We start from the raw sequence: 17831 nt of genomic DNA, 5'->3' as shown, positions 1-17831 counted from the left end.
GCCCTTCCCAAACCCCCGAAATTCCCGATTTTTCTCCCCAAAACTCCCGAAATTCCCGATTTTTCTCCCAAAAACTCCCGAAATTCCCGTTTTTTCCCCCAGAGATCCTGGAGGAGGTGATGAAGGAGGACGGCTTCCATCTCCTCTCCCGACGCCCCCCGAGCCCTCCCCAAACCCCCGAAATTCCCGATTTTTTCCCCGAAATTCCCCAATTTTCCCCCAAATTCCCGTTTTTCCCCCCTCAGAGATCCCGCAGGAGGTGATGAAGGAGGAGCTTCCACCCCGACCTCTCTTCCGAGGCTCCCCAAGCCCTCCCCAAACCCCCGAAATTCCCCATTTTTCTCCCCAAAACTCCCCGAAATTCCCCATTTTTCCCCCGAAAATCCCCAATTTTTCCCCAAATTCCCGTTTTTCTCGGCAGAGATCCTGCAGGAGGTGATGAAGGAGGAGCTTCCACCCCGACCCCTCTCCCGACGCCCCCCGGGCCCTTCCCAAACCCCCGAAATTCCCCATTTTTCTCCCAAAAACTCCCCGAAATTCCCCATTTTTTCCCCGAAATTCCCCAATTTTTCCCCAAATTCCCGTTTTTTCCCCCCAGAGATCCTGGAGGAGGTGATGAAGGAGGACGGGTTCCATCCGGACCCCGCTCCCGACGCCCCCCGGGCCCTTTCCAAACCCCCGAAATTCCCGATTTTTTCCCCGAAATTCCCCATTTTTCCCCCGAAATTCCCGATTTTTTCCCCGAAATTCCCCATTTTTCCCCCCGAACTGCCCCCAAATCCCCTGAATTTCCCGTTTTTTGTCCCTAAACTCCCGAAATTCCCGTTTTTTCCCCCAGAGATCCTGGAGGAGGTGATGAAGGAGGACGGCTTCCACCCGGACCCCGCTCCCGACGCCCCCCGGGCCCTTCCCCGCCTGGTCCCGCGCGGTTCCGCCCCCCGGGAGCCGCCGCTGGCCCGGAGCCTCCGCGGGCTCTGCCTGGGGCCCCGCGAGCGGCCCGAGAAAGCGGCGAAAGCGGCGAAAACGGGGAAAACGGAGGGCTCGGAGCCGTTGGAGAGGGCGGCGAGGCCGCGCTTGGTGATCACGGAGCAGCCGAAGCAGCGCGGGATGAGATTCCGGTACGAGTGCGAGGGGAGATCGGCCGGGAGCATCCTCGGGGAGAGCAGCACCGAGAGCAACCGCACCCTGCCCACCATCGAGGTGCGGAAATGGGGGAAAATGGGGAAAAAATCGGGGAGAAATAGGGAAAAAATCGGGGGAAAATTCGGGGAGAAATGGGGAAAAAATCGGGGGAAAATTGGGGGAAAATCGGGAGAAAAATCGAGAAAAATCGGGGAGAGCAGCACCGAGAGCAACCGCACCCTGCCCACCATCGAGGTGCGGAAATGGGGGAAATTGGGGAAAAAAACTGGGAAAAAATCGGGGAGAAATGGGGAAAAAAATCGGGGGAATATCGGGGAAATATTGGGGGAAAATCGGGAATGGATTTGGGGGAGGTTTGGGATCGGCCGGGAGCATCCTCGGGGAGAGAAGCACCGAGAGCAACCACACCCTGCCCACCATTGAGGTGGGAGAAATGGGGGAAAAAAACGGGGAAAAAATCGGGGAGAAATAGGGAAAAAATCGGGGAGAAATAGGGAAAAAATCGGGGGAAAATAGGGGAAAATTCGGGGAGAAATGGGGAAAAAATCGGGGGAAAATTCGGGGAGAAATAGGGGAAAAAATCGGGGGAAAATCGGGGAGAGCAGCACCGAGAGCAACCGCACCCTGCCCACCATCGAGGTGCGGAAATGGGGGAAAATGGGGGAAATGGGGAAAAAAACTGGGAAAAATCGGGGAGAAATGGGGAAAAATCGGGGGAGAAATAGGGAAAAATTCGGGGAGAAATAGGGAAAAAATCGGGGAAAAATTCGGGGAGAAATGGGGAAAAAATCGGGGAGAAATAGGGAAAAAATCGGGGGAATATCGGGGGAAAAATCGAGAAAAATCGGGGAGAGCAGCACCGAGAGCAACCGCACCCTGCCCACGATCGAGGTGGGAAATGGGGGAAAATGGGGGAAAAATGGGGGAAATCAGGAAAAAAGTCGGAGAAAAAATCGGGGAGAAATAGGGAAAAAATCGGGGGAAAATTCGGGGAGAAATGGGGAAAAAATCGGGGAGAGCAGCACCGAGAGCAACCGCACCCTGCCCACCATCGAGGTGGGAAAAACGGGGGAAAAATGGGGGAAAAAACTGGGAAAAAATCGGGGAGAAATAGGGAAAAAATCGGGGTAAAATCGGGGTAAAATCGGGGAGAGCAGCACCGAGAGCAACCGCAGCCTGCCCACCATCGAGGTGCGGAAATAATGGGGGAAATTGGGGGAAAATGGGGAAAAAATCGGGGAGAAATAGGGAAAAAATCGGGGAAATATCGGGGGAAAATCGGGGGAAAATCGGGGAGAGCAGCACCGAGAGCAACCGCACCCTGCCCACCATCGAGGTGGGAAAATGGGGGAAAAATGGGGGGAAAATGGGGAAAAAAATACAGGGGAAAAATCGGAAAAAATCGGGGAGAAATGGGGAAAAAAGCGGGGAGAGCAGCACCGAGAGCAACCGCAGCCTGCCCACCATCGAGGTGCGGAAATGGGGAAAAATGGGGGGAAAATGGGAAAAAAAACTGGGAAAAAATCGGGAGAAATAGGGGAAAAAATTGGGGAAAAATCGGGGGAAAATTGGGGAGAGCAGCACCGAGAGCAACCACACCCTGCCCACCATCGAGGTGTGGAAATCGGGAAAAATGGGGGGAAAATGGGGAAAATTGGGGAAAAAAAAACTGGAAAAATCGGGGAGAAATGGGGAAAAAATCGGGGGAAAATTCGGGGAGAAATAGGGAAAAAATCGGGGAAAATTGGGGAGAGCAGCACCGAGAGCAACCGCACCCTGCCCACCATCGAGGTGCGGAAAGGGGGGAAAAATGGGGGAAAATGGGAAAAAATCGGGGAGAAATGGGGAAAAAATCGGGGAGAAATAGGGAAAAAATCGGGGAAATATTGGAGGAAAATCGGGAGAAAAATCGAGAAAAATCGGGGAGAGCAGCACCGAGAGCAACCGCACCCTGCCCACCATCGAGGTGGGGAAAACGGGGGAAAAATGGGGAAAAAAATGGGAAAAAAATGGGGGAAATCGGGCAAAGCTCGGGAATGGCAGGGAGTGGGTTTGGGGGATTTTGGGCGGAATTTGCCCTGACTTTTCCCCATTTTCCCCCTAATTTTCCCCCATTTTCCCCCTGACTTTTCCCCCAACTTTTCCCCAATTTCCCCATATTTTCCCCTGACTTTTCCCCATTTTCCCCCTGACTTTCTCCCCCAATTTCCCCCTGACTTCTCCCCATTTTCCTCCCTACTTTTCCCCCAATTTCCCCCTTACTTTCCCCATTTCCCCCCAACTTTTTCCCCAATTTTCCCCCAATTTTCCCCTGACTTTCCCCCATTTCTCCCCAACTTTTTCCCCCATTTCCCCATCTTTTCCCCAATTTCCCCATATTTTCCCCTGACTTTCCCTCATTTTCCCCCATATTTCCCCCTGACTTTTCCCCATTTTCCCCCAACTTTTCCCCCAATTTCCCCCTAACTTTTCCCCATTTTCCCCCCAATTTTCCCCTGACTTTCCCCCATTTTCCCCCGACTTTTCCCCATATTTTCCCCATTCCCCCCAACTTTTCTCCCAATTTTCCTCTGACTTTTCCCTATTTTCCCCCCAACTTTTCCCCCAATTTCCCCATATTTTCCCCTGACTTTTCCCTCCACTTTTTCCCTAATTTCCCCCCAATTTCCCCTGACTTTCCCCCAATTTCCCCCCAATTTTCCCCTGACTTTCCCCCATTTCCCCCCCAACTTTTCCCCAATTTTCCGTGGTTTTTTTTCCCCAATTCCCCGTTATTCCCCGTTCTTTCCCGTTATTCCGCAGCTGCGGGGCTGCGAGGGGATCCCGGAGGTTTCGGTCACCGCCTGCCTGGTGTGGAAGGATTGGCCCCACCGGGTGCACCCGCACGGGCTGGTGGGCAAGGACTGCGCCCAGGGGCTGTGCCGGGTCCTGCTGCGGCCCCACAGCAACCCCAGGCACAGGTAAATCCCAAATCCCAAAAAAAAATGGAATTTTATGGGATTTTCTGGGAATTTTCCCTTTTTTTCTGGCGTTTTTTGGGGTTTTTTTGGGGGTTTTTGGGGTGGTTTTTGGCTGTGCCCAGGGGCTGTGCCGGGTGCTCCTGCGGCCCCACAGCAACCCCAGGCACAGGTAAATCCCAAATCCCAAAAAATCCCCAAAAAAATGGGAATTTTTCCCTTTTTTCTGGCGTTTTTTGGGTATTTTTGGGGTTTTTTTGGGCATTTTTGGGGTGGTTTTTGGCTGTGCCAATGCTCCTGCGGCCCCACAGCAACCCCCGGCACAGGTAAATCCCAAATCCCCAAAAATCCCAAAAAAAAAGGGAATTTTCTGGGAATTTTCCCTTTTTTTCTGGCGTTTTTCTGGCGTTTTTGGGCGTTTTTTGGGCATTTTTTGGGTTTTTTTCGGGTGGTTTTTGGCTGTGCCCAGGGGCTGTGCCGGGTCCTGCTGCGGCCCCACAGCAACCCCAGGCACAGGTAAACCCCAAATCCCAAAAAAATCCCCAAAAAAATGGGAATTTTCCCTTTTTTCTGGAGTTTTTCTGGCGTTTTTTGGGGTTTTTTTGGGGTTTTTTTGGGTGGTTTTTGGCTGCGCCCAGGGGCTGTGCCGGGTGCTCCTGCGGCCCCACAGCAACCCCAGGCACAGGTAAATCCCAAATCCCAAAAAAAATGGAATTTTCTGGGAATTTTCCCTTTTTTCTGGCGTTTTTCTGGCGTTTTTTGGGGTTTTTTTGGGCATTTCTTGTGTGGTTTTTGGCTGTGCCCAGGGGCTGTGCCAGGTCCTGCTGCGGCCCCACAGCAACCCCAGACACAGGTGAGCCCCGAAATCCCAAAAAATCCCCAAAAAATGGGAATTTTTCCCTTTTTTCTGGCGTTTTTCTGGTGTTTTTTGGGGTTTTTGGGGTTTTTTTGGGGCATTTTTGGGCTGTTTTTTGGCTGTGCCAATGCTCCTGCGGCCCCACAGCAACCCCCGACACAGGTCAGAACCGAAATCCCAAAAAAAAATGGAATTTTCTGGGAATTTTCCCTTTTTTCTGGCGTTTTTTGGGGGTTTTTTGGGGTTTTTTTGGGGTTTTTTTGGGTGGTTTTTGGCTGTGCCCAGGGGCTGTGCCGGGTCCTGCTGCGGCCCCACAGCAACCCCCGGCACAGGTAAATCCCAAATCCCCCAAAAAATGGAATTTTCTGGGAATTTTCCCTTTTTTCTGGCGTTTTTCTGGCGTTTTTTGGGGGTTTTTTGGGTGTTTTTTTGTGCATTTCTTGGGTGGTTTTTGGCTGCGCCCAGGGGCTCTGCCGGGTCCTGCTGCGGCCCCACAGCAACCCCAGGCACAGGTAAATCCCAAATCCCAAAAAATCAAAAAAAAATGGAATTTTCTTGGAATTTTCCCTTTTTTTTCTGGGGTTTTTTGGGGTTTTTCTGGGTTTTTTTGGGCATTTTTTGGGTTTTTTTGGGTGGTTTTTGGCTGCGCCCAGGGGCTGTGCCGGGTGCTCCTGCGGCCCCACAGCAACCCCAGACACAGGTAAATCCCAAATCCCAAAAAATCCCCAAAAAAATGGAATTTTATGGGATTTTTTGGGAATTTTCCCTTTTTTCTGGCGTTTTTTGGGGGTTTTTTGGGGTTTTTTTGGGCATTTTTGGGGTGGTTTTTGGCTGTGCCGGGTGCTCCTGCGGCCCCACAGCAACCCCAGGCACAGGTAAATCCCAAATCCCCCCAAAAAAAAAGAATTTTATGGGATTTTCTGGGAATTTTCCCTTTTTTTCTGGCGTTTTTTGAGCAATTTTTGGGTGTTTTTTGGGGCATTTTTTGGGTGTTTTTTGGGTTCTCCCTGGTGCTTCTCGACCCTTAAACCCTTCCAAAAGTGCAAGGAAAATCTGGGAATATCCCTTGAGTTCCATCCCATTGGAATTTTAGAGAATTTTCCAGATTTTTTCCCATTTTTCTGGAATTTTTAGGGCATTTTTGGGCAGTTTTTGGGTGTTTTTCCCATTCTGCCCGGTGCTCCTCAAGCCCCAAACCCATCCCAAACTCAAGAAAAATCTGGGAAAATCCCTTGGATTGGATCCCATTGGAATTTTCCAGAATTTTCCAGAATTATTCAAATTTTTCTGGAGGTCTCGGGGTGGTTTTGGGCATTTTTTTGGCATTTTTTTGGCATTTTTTTGGGCAATTTTCGGGCAATTTTGGGGCTCCTCCAGGTGCTCCTCAAGCCCCAAACCCATCCTAGCACCAGGAAAATCTGGGAATATTCCTTGGCTTGGATCCCATTGGAATTTTCCAGAATTTTTCCTGTTTTTCCAGCATTTTTAGGGCATTTTGTTGAGATTTTGAGCCATTTTTGAGGGGTTTTTTTCTGGAATTTTGAGACATTTTTTGGACTCTTCCAGGGGCTCCTCAAGCCCCAAACCTGGAATTTCCCAATAAACTGAATTTCTATGGAATTTTCTGTCATTTCCCCCATTTTTTTGAGGCATTTTCAGTTGGTTTTTTTGCTTTTTTTTGCTGTTTTTGGGATTTTGGGGCATTTCTGGGGTGGAGAATTCAGGAAAGGAGCTGGAAAATTCAGGAATTTTGGGATTTCCTGGCAGTTTCAGCAACCTGGGCATCCAGTGTGTGAAGAAAAAGGAAATCGAGGCCGCCATCGAGAAGAAGCTGCAGCTCGGGATCGACCCCTTCAAAGGTCAGAATTTCCCTTTTTCCTGCATTTCCTGGCATTTTCCTGCATTTCCACATTTCCCAAATTTTCCTGTTTTTTCCCGTTTTTCCTGGGTTTTTTTCCTTTTTTTTTGGTGTTTTTTCCCCACTTTTTCTCTATTTTTCCCCAATTTTTCCGGTTTTTTTTTCCTGTTTTTTTCTCTGTATTTTTCTCTGGTTTTTCTTTGTTTTTTCCTCACTTTTTCTCAATTTTTCCCCAATTTTCCGGGTTTTTTTTCCTGTTTTTTTTCTCTATATTTTTCTCTGCTTTTTCTCTGTTTTTTACCCATTTTTTCCCTGATTTCTCCCATTTTTCCCATGGTATCCCAGCAGAATCACCTTTCTCTGTTTTCTGTCATTTTCCCCCCATTTTCCCCATTTCCCCTCTATTTTTGCCCCATTTTCTCCCCATTTCTCTAATTTTTCCCCATTTTCCGCCATTTCCCCCCATTCTTTCCCCCAATTTTCCCCCATTTTTCCCCATTCCTCCCCATTTTCCCTATTTTTACCCAATTTCCCCCCATTTTTCCCCATTTCCCCCCATTTTCCCCGCATTCTTTCCCCCAATTTCCCCCCATTTTTCCCCATTTTTTCCCCATTTCCCCCCATTTTTCCCCGTTTTCCCCATTTTTTCCCCATTTTCCCCCGTTTTTTCCCATTTTTCCCCGTTTTTCCCCGTTTTTTCCCCGTTTTCCCCCATTTTTCCCCATTTCTGCCCCATTTCCTCCCCATTTTCTCCCCATTTTCCCCGTATTCTTTCCCCCAATTTCCCCCATTTTCCCCTTTTTTCCCCCATTTTTCCCCATTTTCCCCATTTTTCCCCGTTTTGCCCTTTCCCCAGTTTTGCCCCATTTCCCCCCCATTTTCCCCATTTCTGCCCCATTTCCTCCCCATTTTCCCTCATTTCCACCCCATTTTTCCCATTTTCCCCGCATTTTTCCCCCATTTCCCCCATTTTTCCCCATTTCCCCCCATTTTCTCCCCATTTTCCCCCATTTTCCCCCCATTTTTTCCCAATTTTCCCCCATTTTTTCCCCATTTTTCCCCATTTTTTCCCCCATTCTTTCCCCCATTTTTCCCCATTTTCCCCCATTTTCCCCATTTTCCCCCCATTTTTCCCCCATTTTTCCCCAATTCCCGTTTTCCTCCCTTTTTTCCCGTTTTTTTCCCATTTTTTCCCAATTTCCCCCCATTTTTCCCATTCCCCCCGTTTTTCCCCATTTTGCGGTTTCTGCCCCGTTTTCCAGCGGGCTCCCTGCGGAACCATCAGGAGGTCGATCTCAACGTGGTCAGGATTTGCTTCCAGGCCTCGTTCCGGGACCGCGCCGGGATCCCGCGCAGCCTCAGCCCGGTGCTGTCGCAGCCCATCTTCGACAAGAGTGAGCCCAAAAACCCCCGAATTCACCCCAAAAATATCCCTGAAATGTCCCAAAAATATCCTGAAAATGTCCCCAAAAATATCCCCAAAAACAGCCCCAAAAAATCCCAAAAATATCCCCAAAATTCCCCCTCAGCCCGGTGCTGTCCCAGCCCATCTTCGACAAGAGTGAGCCCCAAAACCCCCGAATTCACCCCAAAAATATCCCAAAAATATCCTGAAAATATCCCTGAGATAGCCCTAAAAAATCCCAAAAATATCCCCAAAAATATCCCTGAAATATCCCTGAGATAGCCCCAAAAACAGCCCCAAAAATTACCCAAAAATATCCCCAAAAAATCCCAAAAATATCCCCAAAATTCCCCCTCAGCCCGGTGCTGTCCCAGCCCATCTTCGACAAGAGTGAGCCCCAAAAACCCCCGAATTCACCCCAAAAATATCCCCAAAAATATCCCTGAAATATCCCTGAGATAGCCCCAAAAACTGCCCCAAAAATTACCCAAAAATATCCCCAAAAACTGCCCCAAAAAATCCCAAAAATATCCCAAAATCAGCCCCAAAATTCCCCCTCAGCCCGGTGCTGTCCCAGCCCATCTTCGACAAGAGTGAGCCCCAAAAACCACGAAAATTTCCCCAAAAATATCCCTGAAATGTCCCAAAAATATCCTGAAAATATCCCCAAAAACAGCCCCAAAAATGACCCCAAAAATTTCCCCAAAAAATCCCAAAAATATCCCCAAAATTCCCCCTCAGCCCGGTGCTGTCCCAGCCCATCTTCGACAAGAGTGAGCCCCAAAAACCCCCAAAATATCCCCAAAAATATCCCTGAAATGTCCCAAAAATATCCTGAAAATATCCCCAAAAACTGCCCCAAAAAATCCCAAAAATATCCCCAAAAATATCCCTAAAATTCCGCCTCAGCCCGGTGCTGTCCCAGCCCATCTTCGACAAGAGTGAGCCCCAAAATCCCCCGAATTCACCCCAAAAATATCCCAAAAAAATCCCTGAAATATGCCTGAGATAGCCCCAAAAATTACCCAGAAATATCCCCAAAAAACCCCAAAAATATTCCCAAAATTCCCCCTCAACCCGGAGCTGTCCCAGCCCATCTTCGACAAGAGTGAGCCCCAAAAACCCCCAAAATATCCCCAAAAATATCCCTGAAATATCCCAGAAATATCCCAAAAATATCCTGAAAATATCCCAGAGATATGCCCAAAAACAGCCCCAAAAAATCCCAAAAATATCCCAAAATTCCCCCTCAGCCCGGTGCTGTCCCAGCCCATCTTCGACAAGAGTGAGCCCCAAAACGCCCCAAAATCACCCCAAAAATATCCTGGAAATATCAAAAAAAAAAACCAAAATCCCACAAAAAATTCGAAAAATTTGCCCCCAAAAATTCCAAAAAATTCCCAAAAAAATCCCAAAAAATTCCAAATAATCCCCCCAAAATTCCCAAATAATTCCCAAATAATTCCCAAAAAATTTCCAAAAAATTCCCAAAAAATTCCCAAAAAATTCCAAAAAAATTCCCAAAAAATTCCCAAAAATTCCCAAAAAATTCCCCAAATTTCCCCCCCAACTCCCGCTCTCTGGGGGGTTCCCGGGCGGGTTCCTGAGCGGAGGTTCCGGAACGTTCCAGAGTCCACGAACACGTCGGAGCTGCGGATTTGCCGCATGAACAAAGAGAGCGGCCCCTGCACGGGCGGGGAGGAGCTGTACCTGCTCTGCGACAAGGTGCAGAAAGGTAACAACGGGCACAGCTGGCACAGCTGGGGTACACCTGGGCACAGCTGGGGTACACCTGGGCACACCTGAGATCATACCTGATACACCTGGCACAGCTGGGCGGGGAGGAGCTGTACCTGCTGTGCGACAAGGTGCAGAAAGGTAACGGGGCACAGCTGGCACAGCTGGCACAGCTGGGGGTACCTGAGATACACCTGAGATCATACCTGATACACCTGGGCACAGCCGGGCGGGAGGAGCTGTACCTGCTCTGCGACAAGGTGCAGAAAGGTAACAACGGGCACAGCTGGCACAGCTGGCACAGCTGGCACAGCTGGGTACCTGAGATACACCTGGGCACAGCTGGGATCATACCTGATACACCTGGGCACAGCTGGCACAGCTGGGGGCACCTGGGATACACCTGGGCACAGCCGGGCGGGGAGGAGCTGTACCTGCTCTGCGACAAGGTGCAGAAAGGTAATGGGGGCACCTGAGGGGGCACAGCTGGCACAGCTGGGCACACCTGGGATACACCTGGGCACAGCTGGGATCATACCTGGTACACCTGGGCACAGCTGGGCGGGGAGGAGCTGTACCTGCTGTGCGACAAGGTGCAGAAAGGTAACAATGGGCACAGCTGGCACAGCTGGCACAGCTGGGGGCACCTGGGATCATACCTGATACACCTGGGCACAGCCGGGCGGGGAGGAGCTGTACCTGCTGTGCGACAAGGTGCAGAAAGGTAATGGGGGCACAGCTGGCACAGCTGGCACAGCTGGGCACAGCTGGGCACAGCTGGGATACACCTGGGGGTACCTGGGATCATACCTGATACACCTGGGCACACCTGGGCACAGCTGGGCGGGGAGGAGCTGTACCTGCTGTGCGACAAAGTGCAGAAAGGTAATGGGCACAGCTGGCACAGCTGGCACAGCTGGGGGCACCTGGGATCATACCTGATACACCTGGGGGTACCTGAGATCATACCTGATACACCTGGGCACAGCTGGCACAGCTGGGATCATACCTGATACACCTGGCACAGCCAGGCGGGGAGGAGCTGTACCTGCTGTGCGACAAGGTGCAGAAAGGTAACAACGGGCACCACACCTGGGCACAGCTGGCACAGCTGGGTACCTGGGATCATACCTGATACACCTGGGCATAGCTGGCACAGCTGGGGTACACCTGGGCACAGCCGGGCGGGGAGGAGCTGTACCTGCTGTGTGACAAGGTGCAGAAAGGTAATGGGCACAGCTGGCACAGCTGGGGTACACCTGGGCACAGCTGGGATCATACCTGATACACCTGGGCACAGCCGGGCGGGGAGGAGCTGTACCTGCTGTGCGACAAGGTGCAGAAAGGTAATGGGGGCACCTGAGGGGGCACAGCTGGCACAGCTGGGGCACACCTGGGATCATACCTGATACACCTGGGCACAGCTGGCACAGCTGGGGGCACCTGAGATACACCTGGCACAGCCAGGCGGGGAGGAGCTGTACCTGCTCTGCGACAAGGTGCAGAAAGGTAACGGGGCACAGCTGGCACAGCTGGCACAGCTGGGGTACCTGAGATCATACCTGATACACCTGGTACAGCTGGCACAGCTGGGGTACACCTGGCACAGCCGGGCGGGGAGGAGCTGTACCTGCTGTGCGACAAGGTGCAGAAAGGTAACAACGGGCACAGCTGGCACAGCTGGCACCACACCTGGGCACACCTGGAGCATCTTCCCATTCCCAACCCATATCCCAATCCCATACCCCATTCCTGATCCCAAATTCCCAATTCCCATGGAATCCCCGCTGTTTTGCAGAGGACATCGCGGTGATTTTCCGCAAGGAGCCCTGGGAGGCCCAGGCCAATATAGCCCATACTCATTCCCGATCCCAAATCCCAACTCCCACATTCCCAATTCCCAAATTCCCGCATTCCCGTGGCATCCCCGCTGTTTTGCAGAGGACATCGCGGTGATTTTCCGCAAGGAGCCCTGGGAGGCGCGGGCCGATTTCTCGCAGGCCGACGTTCACCGGCAGGTGGCGATCGTGCTGCGCACGCCGCCCTACGCGCACCTGGAGCTGCGCGAGCCCGTGCAGGTGGAGGTGTTCCTGCAGCGCCTGACGGACAGCGTGCGGAGCGAGGGCTTCCGGTTCACCTACCTGCCCCGGGACACCGGTACCCACCGGGGATAGCACCGGGAACACCTGGGGATAGCGGGGATGGGGTACGGGTACAGGCACAGGTACAGGTACAGGTACAGGCACAGGTACAGGCACAGGTACAGGTACAGGTACAGGTACAGGCACAGGTACAGGTACAGGTACAGGTACAGGTACAGGTACAGGTACAGGTACAGGTACAGGCACAGGTACAGGTACAGGTACAGGTACAGGTACAGGCACAGGCACAGGTACAGGCACAGGTACAGGTACAGGCACAGGTACAGGTACAGGTACAGGTACAGGCACAGGTACAGGTACAGGCACAGGCACAGGTACAGGTACAGGTACAGGTACAGGCACAGGTACAGGCACAGGTACAGGTACAGGTACAGGCACAGGCACAGGCACAGGCACAGGCACAGGCACAGGCACAGGTACAGGTACAGGTACAGGTACAGGTACAGGCACAGGTACAGGTACAGGTACAGGCACAGGTACAGGTACAGGTACAGGCACAGGCACAGGTACAGGCACAGGCACAGGTACAGGTACAGGCACAGGTACAGGCACAGGCACAGGCACAGGTACAGGTACAGGTACAGGTACAGGTACAGGCACAGGCACAGGTACAGGTACAGGTACAGGTACAGCACAACAGGTACAGGTACGGTACAGGCACAGGTACAGGTACAGGCACAGGCACAGGTACAGGTACAGGCACAGGTACAGGTACAGGTACAGGTACGGTACAGGTACAGGCACAGGTACAGGTACAGACACAGGTACAGGTACGGGTACAGGCACAGGTACAGGTACAGGCACAGGCACTGGTACAGGTACAGACACAGGTCACAGGTACGGTACGGTACAGGTACGAAGGTACAGGTACAGGTACAGGCACAGGCACAGGTACAGGTACAGGTACAGGACATAGGTACAGACACAGTACAGTTACAGGCACAGACACAGGTACAGGTACAGGCACAGGTACAGGCACAGGTACAGGTACAGGTACAGGTACAGGTACAGGCACAGGCACAGGCACAGGCACAGATACAGGCACAGGCACAGGTACAGGCACAGGCACAGGCACAGGTACAGGTACAGGCACAGGCACAGGCACAGGTACAGGTACAGGCACAGGTACAGGTACGGTACAGGTACGGTACAGGTACAGGCCCAGTACAGGCACAGGTACAGGTACAGGCACAGGTACAGGCACAGGTACAGGTACAGGCACAGGCACAGGCACAGGCACAGGTACAGGCACAGGTACAGGAACACCTGGGGATAACGGGAACACCTGGAATGGGCCCTGGGAACAACCAGGGATAATGGGAAGAACCACCGCCAATACCGGGAATGGCGGGACCAGTTGTCCATCCCAGTGTTCCCCGTAAATCCCAGCATCCCAGTAAATTCCTGGTGTTTCCCAATGTAATTCCCAGTGTAACTCCCAGTAATTCCTGGTGCAATTCCTGGTGTAATTCCCGGTGTAACTCCCAGTAATTCCCAGAGTAACTCCCACTATTTCCCAGTGGAATTCCCGGTATTTCAGGGTGTAATTCCTGATGTAATTCCCAGTGCAATTCCCGGTATTTCCTGGGTGTAACTCCCTGTAATTCCTGTTATAATTCCCAGTGTAACTCCCAGTGTAATTCCCGGTAATTCATGGTGTAATCCCTGTAATTCCTGTTATAATTCCCTGTGTAATTCCCAGTAATTCCTGGTAATTCGGTTGTAATTCCCGGTTTAATTCAGGTTAATTCCTGGTGTAATCCTGTATTTCCATTGTAATTCCCGGTGTAATTCCTGGTGTAATTTCATGGTGTAATCCCGGTATTAGTTCCCGGTATTTCCATTGTAATTCCGGTATTTCAGATGTAATTCCTGTAATTCAGGGTAATTCCCGTTGTGAATTCCTGGTATTTCCATTGTAATTCCCGGTAATTTCAGTGTAATTCCTAGTAATTCGGGTGTAACTCCCTGTAATTCCTGTTATAATTCCCGGTGTAATTTCCCATGTAATTCCGGTAATTCAGGTTGTAATTCCGGTAATTCAGGGTGTAATTCCTGTTGTAATTCCCGGTATTTCCCTTTCAATTGTAATTCCCGGTGTAATTCCTGGTGTAATTCCGGTGTAATTCAGGTTATTTCCCAGTTGTGTAGTTGTTTCCTGGTATTTCCCATTGTAATTCCCGGTATTTCAGGGTGTAATTCCCGGTTTAATTTAGGGTGTAATTCCCGGTGTAGTTCCGGTATTTCCCAGTGTAATTCCCGGTAATTCAGGGTGTAATTCCCGGTATTTCAGGGTGTAATTCCCGGTAATTCAGGGTGTAATTCCCGGTGTAGTTCCCGGTATTTCCCATTGTAATTCCCGGTGTAATTCCCGGTGTTTCAGGGTGTAATTCCCGGTGTAGTTCCCGGTATTTCCCATTGTAATTCCCGGTGTAATTCAGGGTGTAATTCCCGGTAAATTCCCGGTGTAATTCCCGGTGTTGTTCCCCCAGACGCGTACCGGGTGCAGGTGAAGCGCAAGCGGGGAATGCCCGACCTGCTGGAGGAGCTCTCGGGGACAGGTGGGACTGGGACAGACTGGGATAAACTGGGATAAACTGGGAGGGACTGGGAGGGAACTGGGAGGGACTGGGAGGGACTGGGAGGGAACTGGGAGGGACTGGGATGAACTGGGATGGACTGGGAGGCACTGGGAGCAACTGGGATAAACTGGGATGGACTAGGAGGGAATTTGAAATGACTGGGAGAGGATTGCGGGAAACTGGGATAAACTGGGAAGGAACTGGGATAAACTGGGAAGGAACTGGGAGGGACTGGGACAAACTGGGATAAACCGGGATAAACTGGGAGGGACTGGGAGGGAACTGGGGGGAACTGGGATGAACTGGGAGGGACTGGGATAAGATGGACTGGGAGGGAATTGGAAATGACTGGGAGAGGATTGCGGAAACTGGGATAAACTGGGATAAACTGGGAGGGACTGGGAGGGACTGGGACAAACTGGGATAAACTGGGATAAACTGGGAGGGACTGGGAGGGAACTGGGGGGACTGGGATAAACCGGGATAAACTGGGAGGGACTGGGACAAACTGGGATAAACCGGGATAAACTGGGAGGGACTGGGATAAACTGGGAGGGACTGGGAGGGAACTGGGGGGGAACTGGGATGAACTGGGAGGGACTGGGATAAACTGGGATGGACTAGGAGGGAATTGGAAATGACTGGGAGAGGATTGTGGGAAACTGGGATAAACTGGGAAGGAACTGGGAGGGACTGAGAAGGGATTTGGGGGAGATTTGGGATGAATTTCGGAGGATTTGGAGAGAATTTGGGGGAATTTTGGGGGGAATTTTGGGAAGTTTGGGGACAATCAGGGGGAAATTTTGGGAAACTGGGGGAACGTGGGGGAACTTGGGATAAATTTGGGGGAATTTTGGGGGATTTCAGGGAATTTCAGGGAGGAATTTTGGGGGAATTTGGGATAAATTTGGGGGAATATGAGAGAATTTCGGGGAGGAATTTTGGGGGAATTCGTGATAAATTTGGGGGGATTTGGGGGAATTTTGGGGGAATTTTGGGGCATTTTGGGGAATTGACCCCTCGGTCCCCCCAGACCCGTTCGGGATCGAGGCCAAGCGCAGGAAGAAGCCCCCGGGGTACCTGGAGCACTTCATCCCCCTGGGCCCCACAGGTGCCACCCCCGACCCCCAAAACCCCAAATTCCCCATCCCAAAACCCCAAATTCCCCATCCCAAAATCCCAAATTCCCCATCCCAAAATCCCAAATTTACCCTCTGAAAAAAACCCCAATTTATCTCCTAAAAATCCAATTTATTCCCCAAAAAAATCCCATTTCCCCCTCAAATCCCAATCCCCCCCCCCCCAAATTCCCATTTTCCCCTATAAACTCCCATTTCCCCCTATAAAATCCCGGATTTTCCCTATAAAATCCCCATTTTCCCTGTAAAACCCCCATTTCCCATTATAAAATCCCCATTTTCCCTATAAAGCCCCCATTTCCCCCCCATAAACCCCTAATTTCCCCTATAAACTCCCATTTTCCCTATAAAATCCCCATTTCCCCCCCCAAACCCCCATTTCCCCCCAAAATCCCCATTTCCCCCTATAAAATCCTATCTTACCCCCCAATCCCCCCTTTCCCCTATAAAATACCCATTTTCCCCCCCATAAAACCCTAATTTTCCCCTATAAATTCCCATTTTCCCCTATAAACTCCCATTTTACCCCCCAAAATTCCCAATTTACCCCCCAAAATCCCCGATTTTCCCCTATAAAATCCCCATTTTCCCCTATAAAATCCCATTTTCCCCTATAAAATCCCCATTTTCCCCCCCATAAAACCCTAATTTTCCCCTATAAAATCCCCATTTTCCCCCCATAAAACCCCCATTTTACCCCCCAAACCCCCATTTCCCCTTATAAAATCCCCATTTTCCCCCGAAAATCCTGGATTTCCCCCTATAAAATCCCCATTTTAGCCCCGAAAATCCCCATTTTTCCCTGTAAAACCCCCATTTCCCCCTATAAAATCCCCCTTTCCCCCTATAAAATCCTATTTGACCCCCCAAAATCCCCATTTGACCCCCAAAATCCCGGATTTTCTCCATTTGACCTCCCCCAAACCCCCATTTTCCCCTATAAAATCCCCATTTTACCCCCCAAAATCCCGGGTTTTCCCTATAAAACCCCCATTTCCCCCTATAAAATCCCCATTTTTCCCTATAGAACCCCCATTTTCCCCCCCAAACCCCCATTTCCCCCTATAAAATCCCCATTTCCCCCCCCAAACTCCCATTTTCCCTATAAAATCCCCATTTTCCCCCCATAAATTCCCATTTCCCCGCAGGCGGCGCCTTCCCGGAGCCGCTGCCGCCGCCGGAGCCGCTCCCGTTCCCGTTCCCGCCGCTGGCTCCGCCCGCGCTGGGCGCGCTCGGGGAATTCGCGGAGTTCCCGGAGCTGGCGGAGCTCGCGCTGCTCCCGGGGCCGCCGGAGCCGCTGGCGGAGCCCCCGGGGCTGGGCGGGGACCCCGCGCCCATTTCCAGCCTGCTGGGCACGCACCTGTTCCCGGGGGAGGGCTGAGAGGGAAGCCCGAAATACCCCCGGAATTCCCTCAAAAATTCCCCAAAATCCGCTCGGAATTCTCCCAAAAATTCCCCAAAATCCGCTCGAAATTCTCCCAAAAATTCCCCAAAATCCGCTCGGAATTCTCCCAAAAATTCCCGAAAATCCGCTCGAAATTCTCCCAAAAATTCCCAAAAATCCCCTCGGAATTCCCTCAAAAATTCCCTAAAATCCCCCCAAAAATACCCAAAAATCCGCTCGAAATTCTCCCAAAAACTCCCTAAAATCCGCTCGAAATTCCCTCAAAAATTCCCTAAAATCCCCTTGGAAATTCTCCCAAAAATACCCCAAAATCCCCCCAAACCCCCCCAAAAATACCCCAAAATCCCCTCAAAAACTCCCCAAAATCCCCTCGGAATTCCCTCAAAAACTCCCAAAAATCCGCTCGGAATTCTCCCAAAAATTCCCTAAAATCCCCCCGGAATTCCCTCAAAAACTCCCCAAAATCCGCTCGAAATTCTCCCAAAAATTCCCTAAAATCCCCTTGGAAATTCTCCCAAAAATTCCCTCAAAATCCCCTCGAAATCCTCCCAAAAATCCCCTCGAAATTCCCTCAAAAACTCCCCAAA

At 51.0% G+C, this 17831-nt stretch overlaps 1 protein-coding gene across 1 annotated transcript; it reads left to right on the top strand.

The window, feature by feature from the left end:
- Window positions 1–843: 843 nt before the first annotated feature.
- RELB (RELB proto-oncogene, NF-kB subunit) lies at window positions 844–17430 on the top strand. Its single transcript, XM_064737886.1, has 9 exons — window positions 844–1200; window positions 3946–4103; window positions 6724–6815; window positions 8077–8208; window positions 9850–9954; window positions 11898–12113; window positions 14611–14679; window positions 15734–15811; window positions 16988–17430. Exons 1-9 carry the CDS (start codon window positions 856–858, stop codon window positions 17218–17220), a joined length of 1428 nt encoding a protein of 475 aa, XP_064593956.1. The 5' UTR covers window positions 844–855; the 3' UTR covers window positions 17221–17430.
- The last annotated feature ends 401 nt before the right edge of the window (window positions 17431–17831 follow it).

Source organism: Zonotrichia leucophrys, unplaced genomic scaffold (genome assembly GCF_028769735.1).
Source record: "Zonotrichia leucophrys gambelii isolate GWCS_2022_RI unplaced genomic scaffold, RI_Zleu_2.0 Scaffold_127_131265, whole genome shotgun sequence".
Lineage (NCBI taxonomy): Eukaryota > Metazoa > Chordata > Aves > Passeriformes > Passerellidae > Zonotrichia > Zonotrichia leucophrys.
Note: the sequence above shows the minus strand (reverse complement) of the source record. Positions and strands in the feature narration are given on the sequence as shown.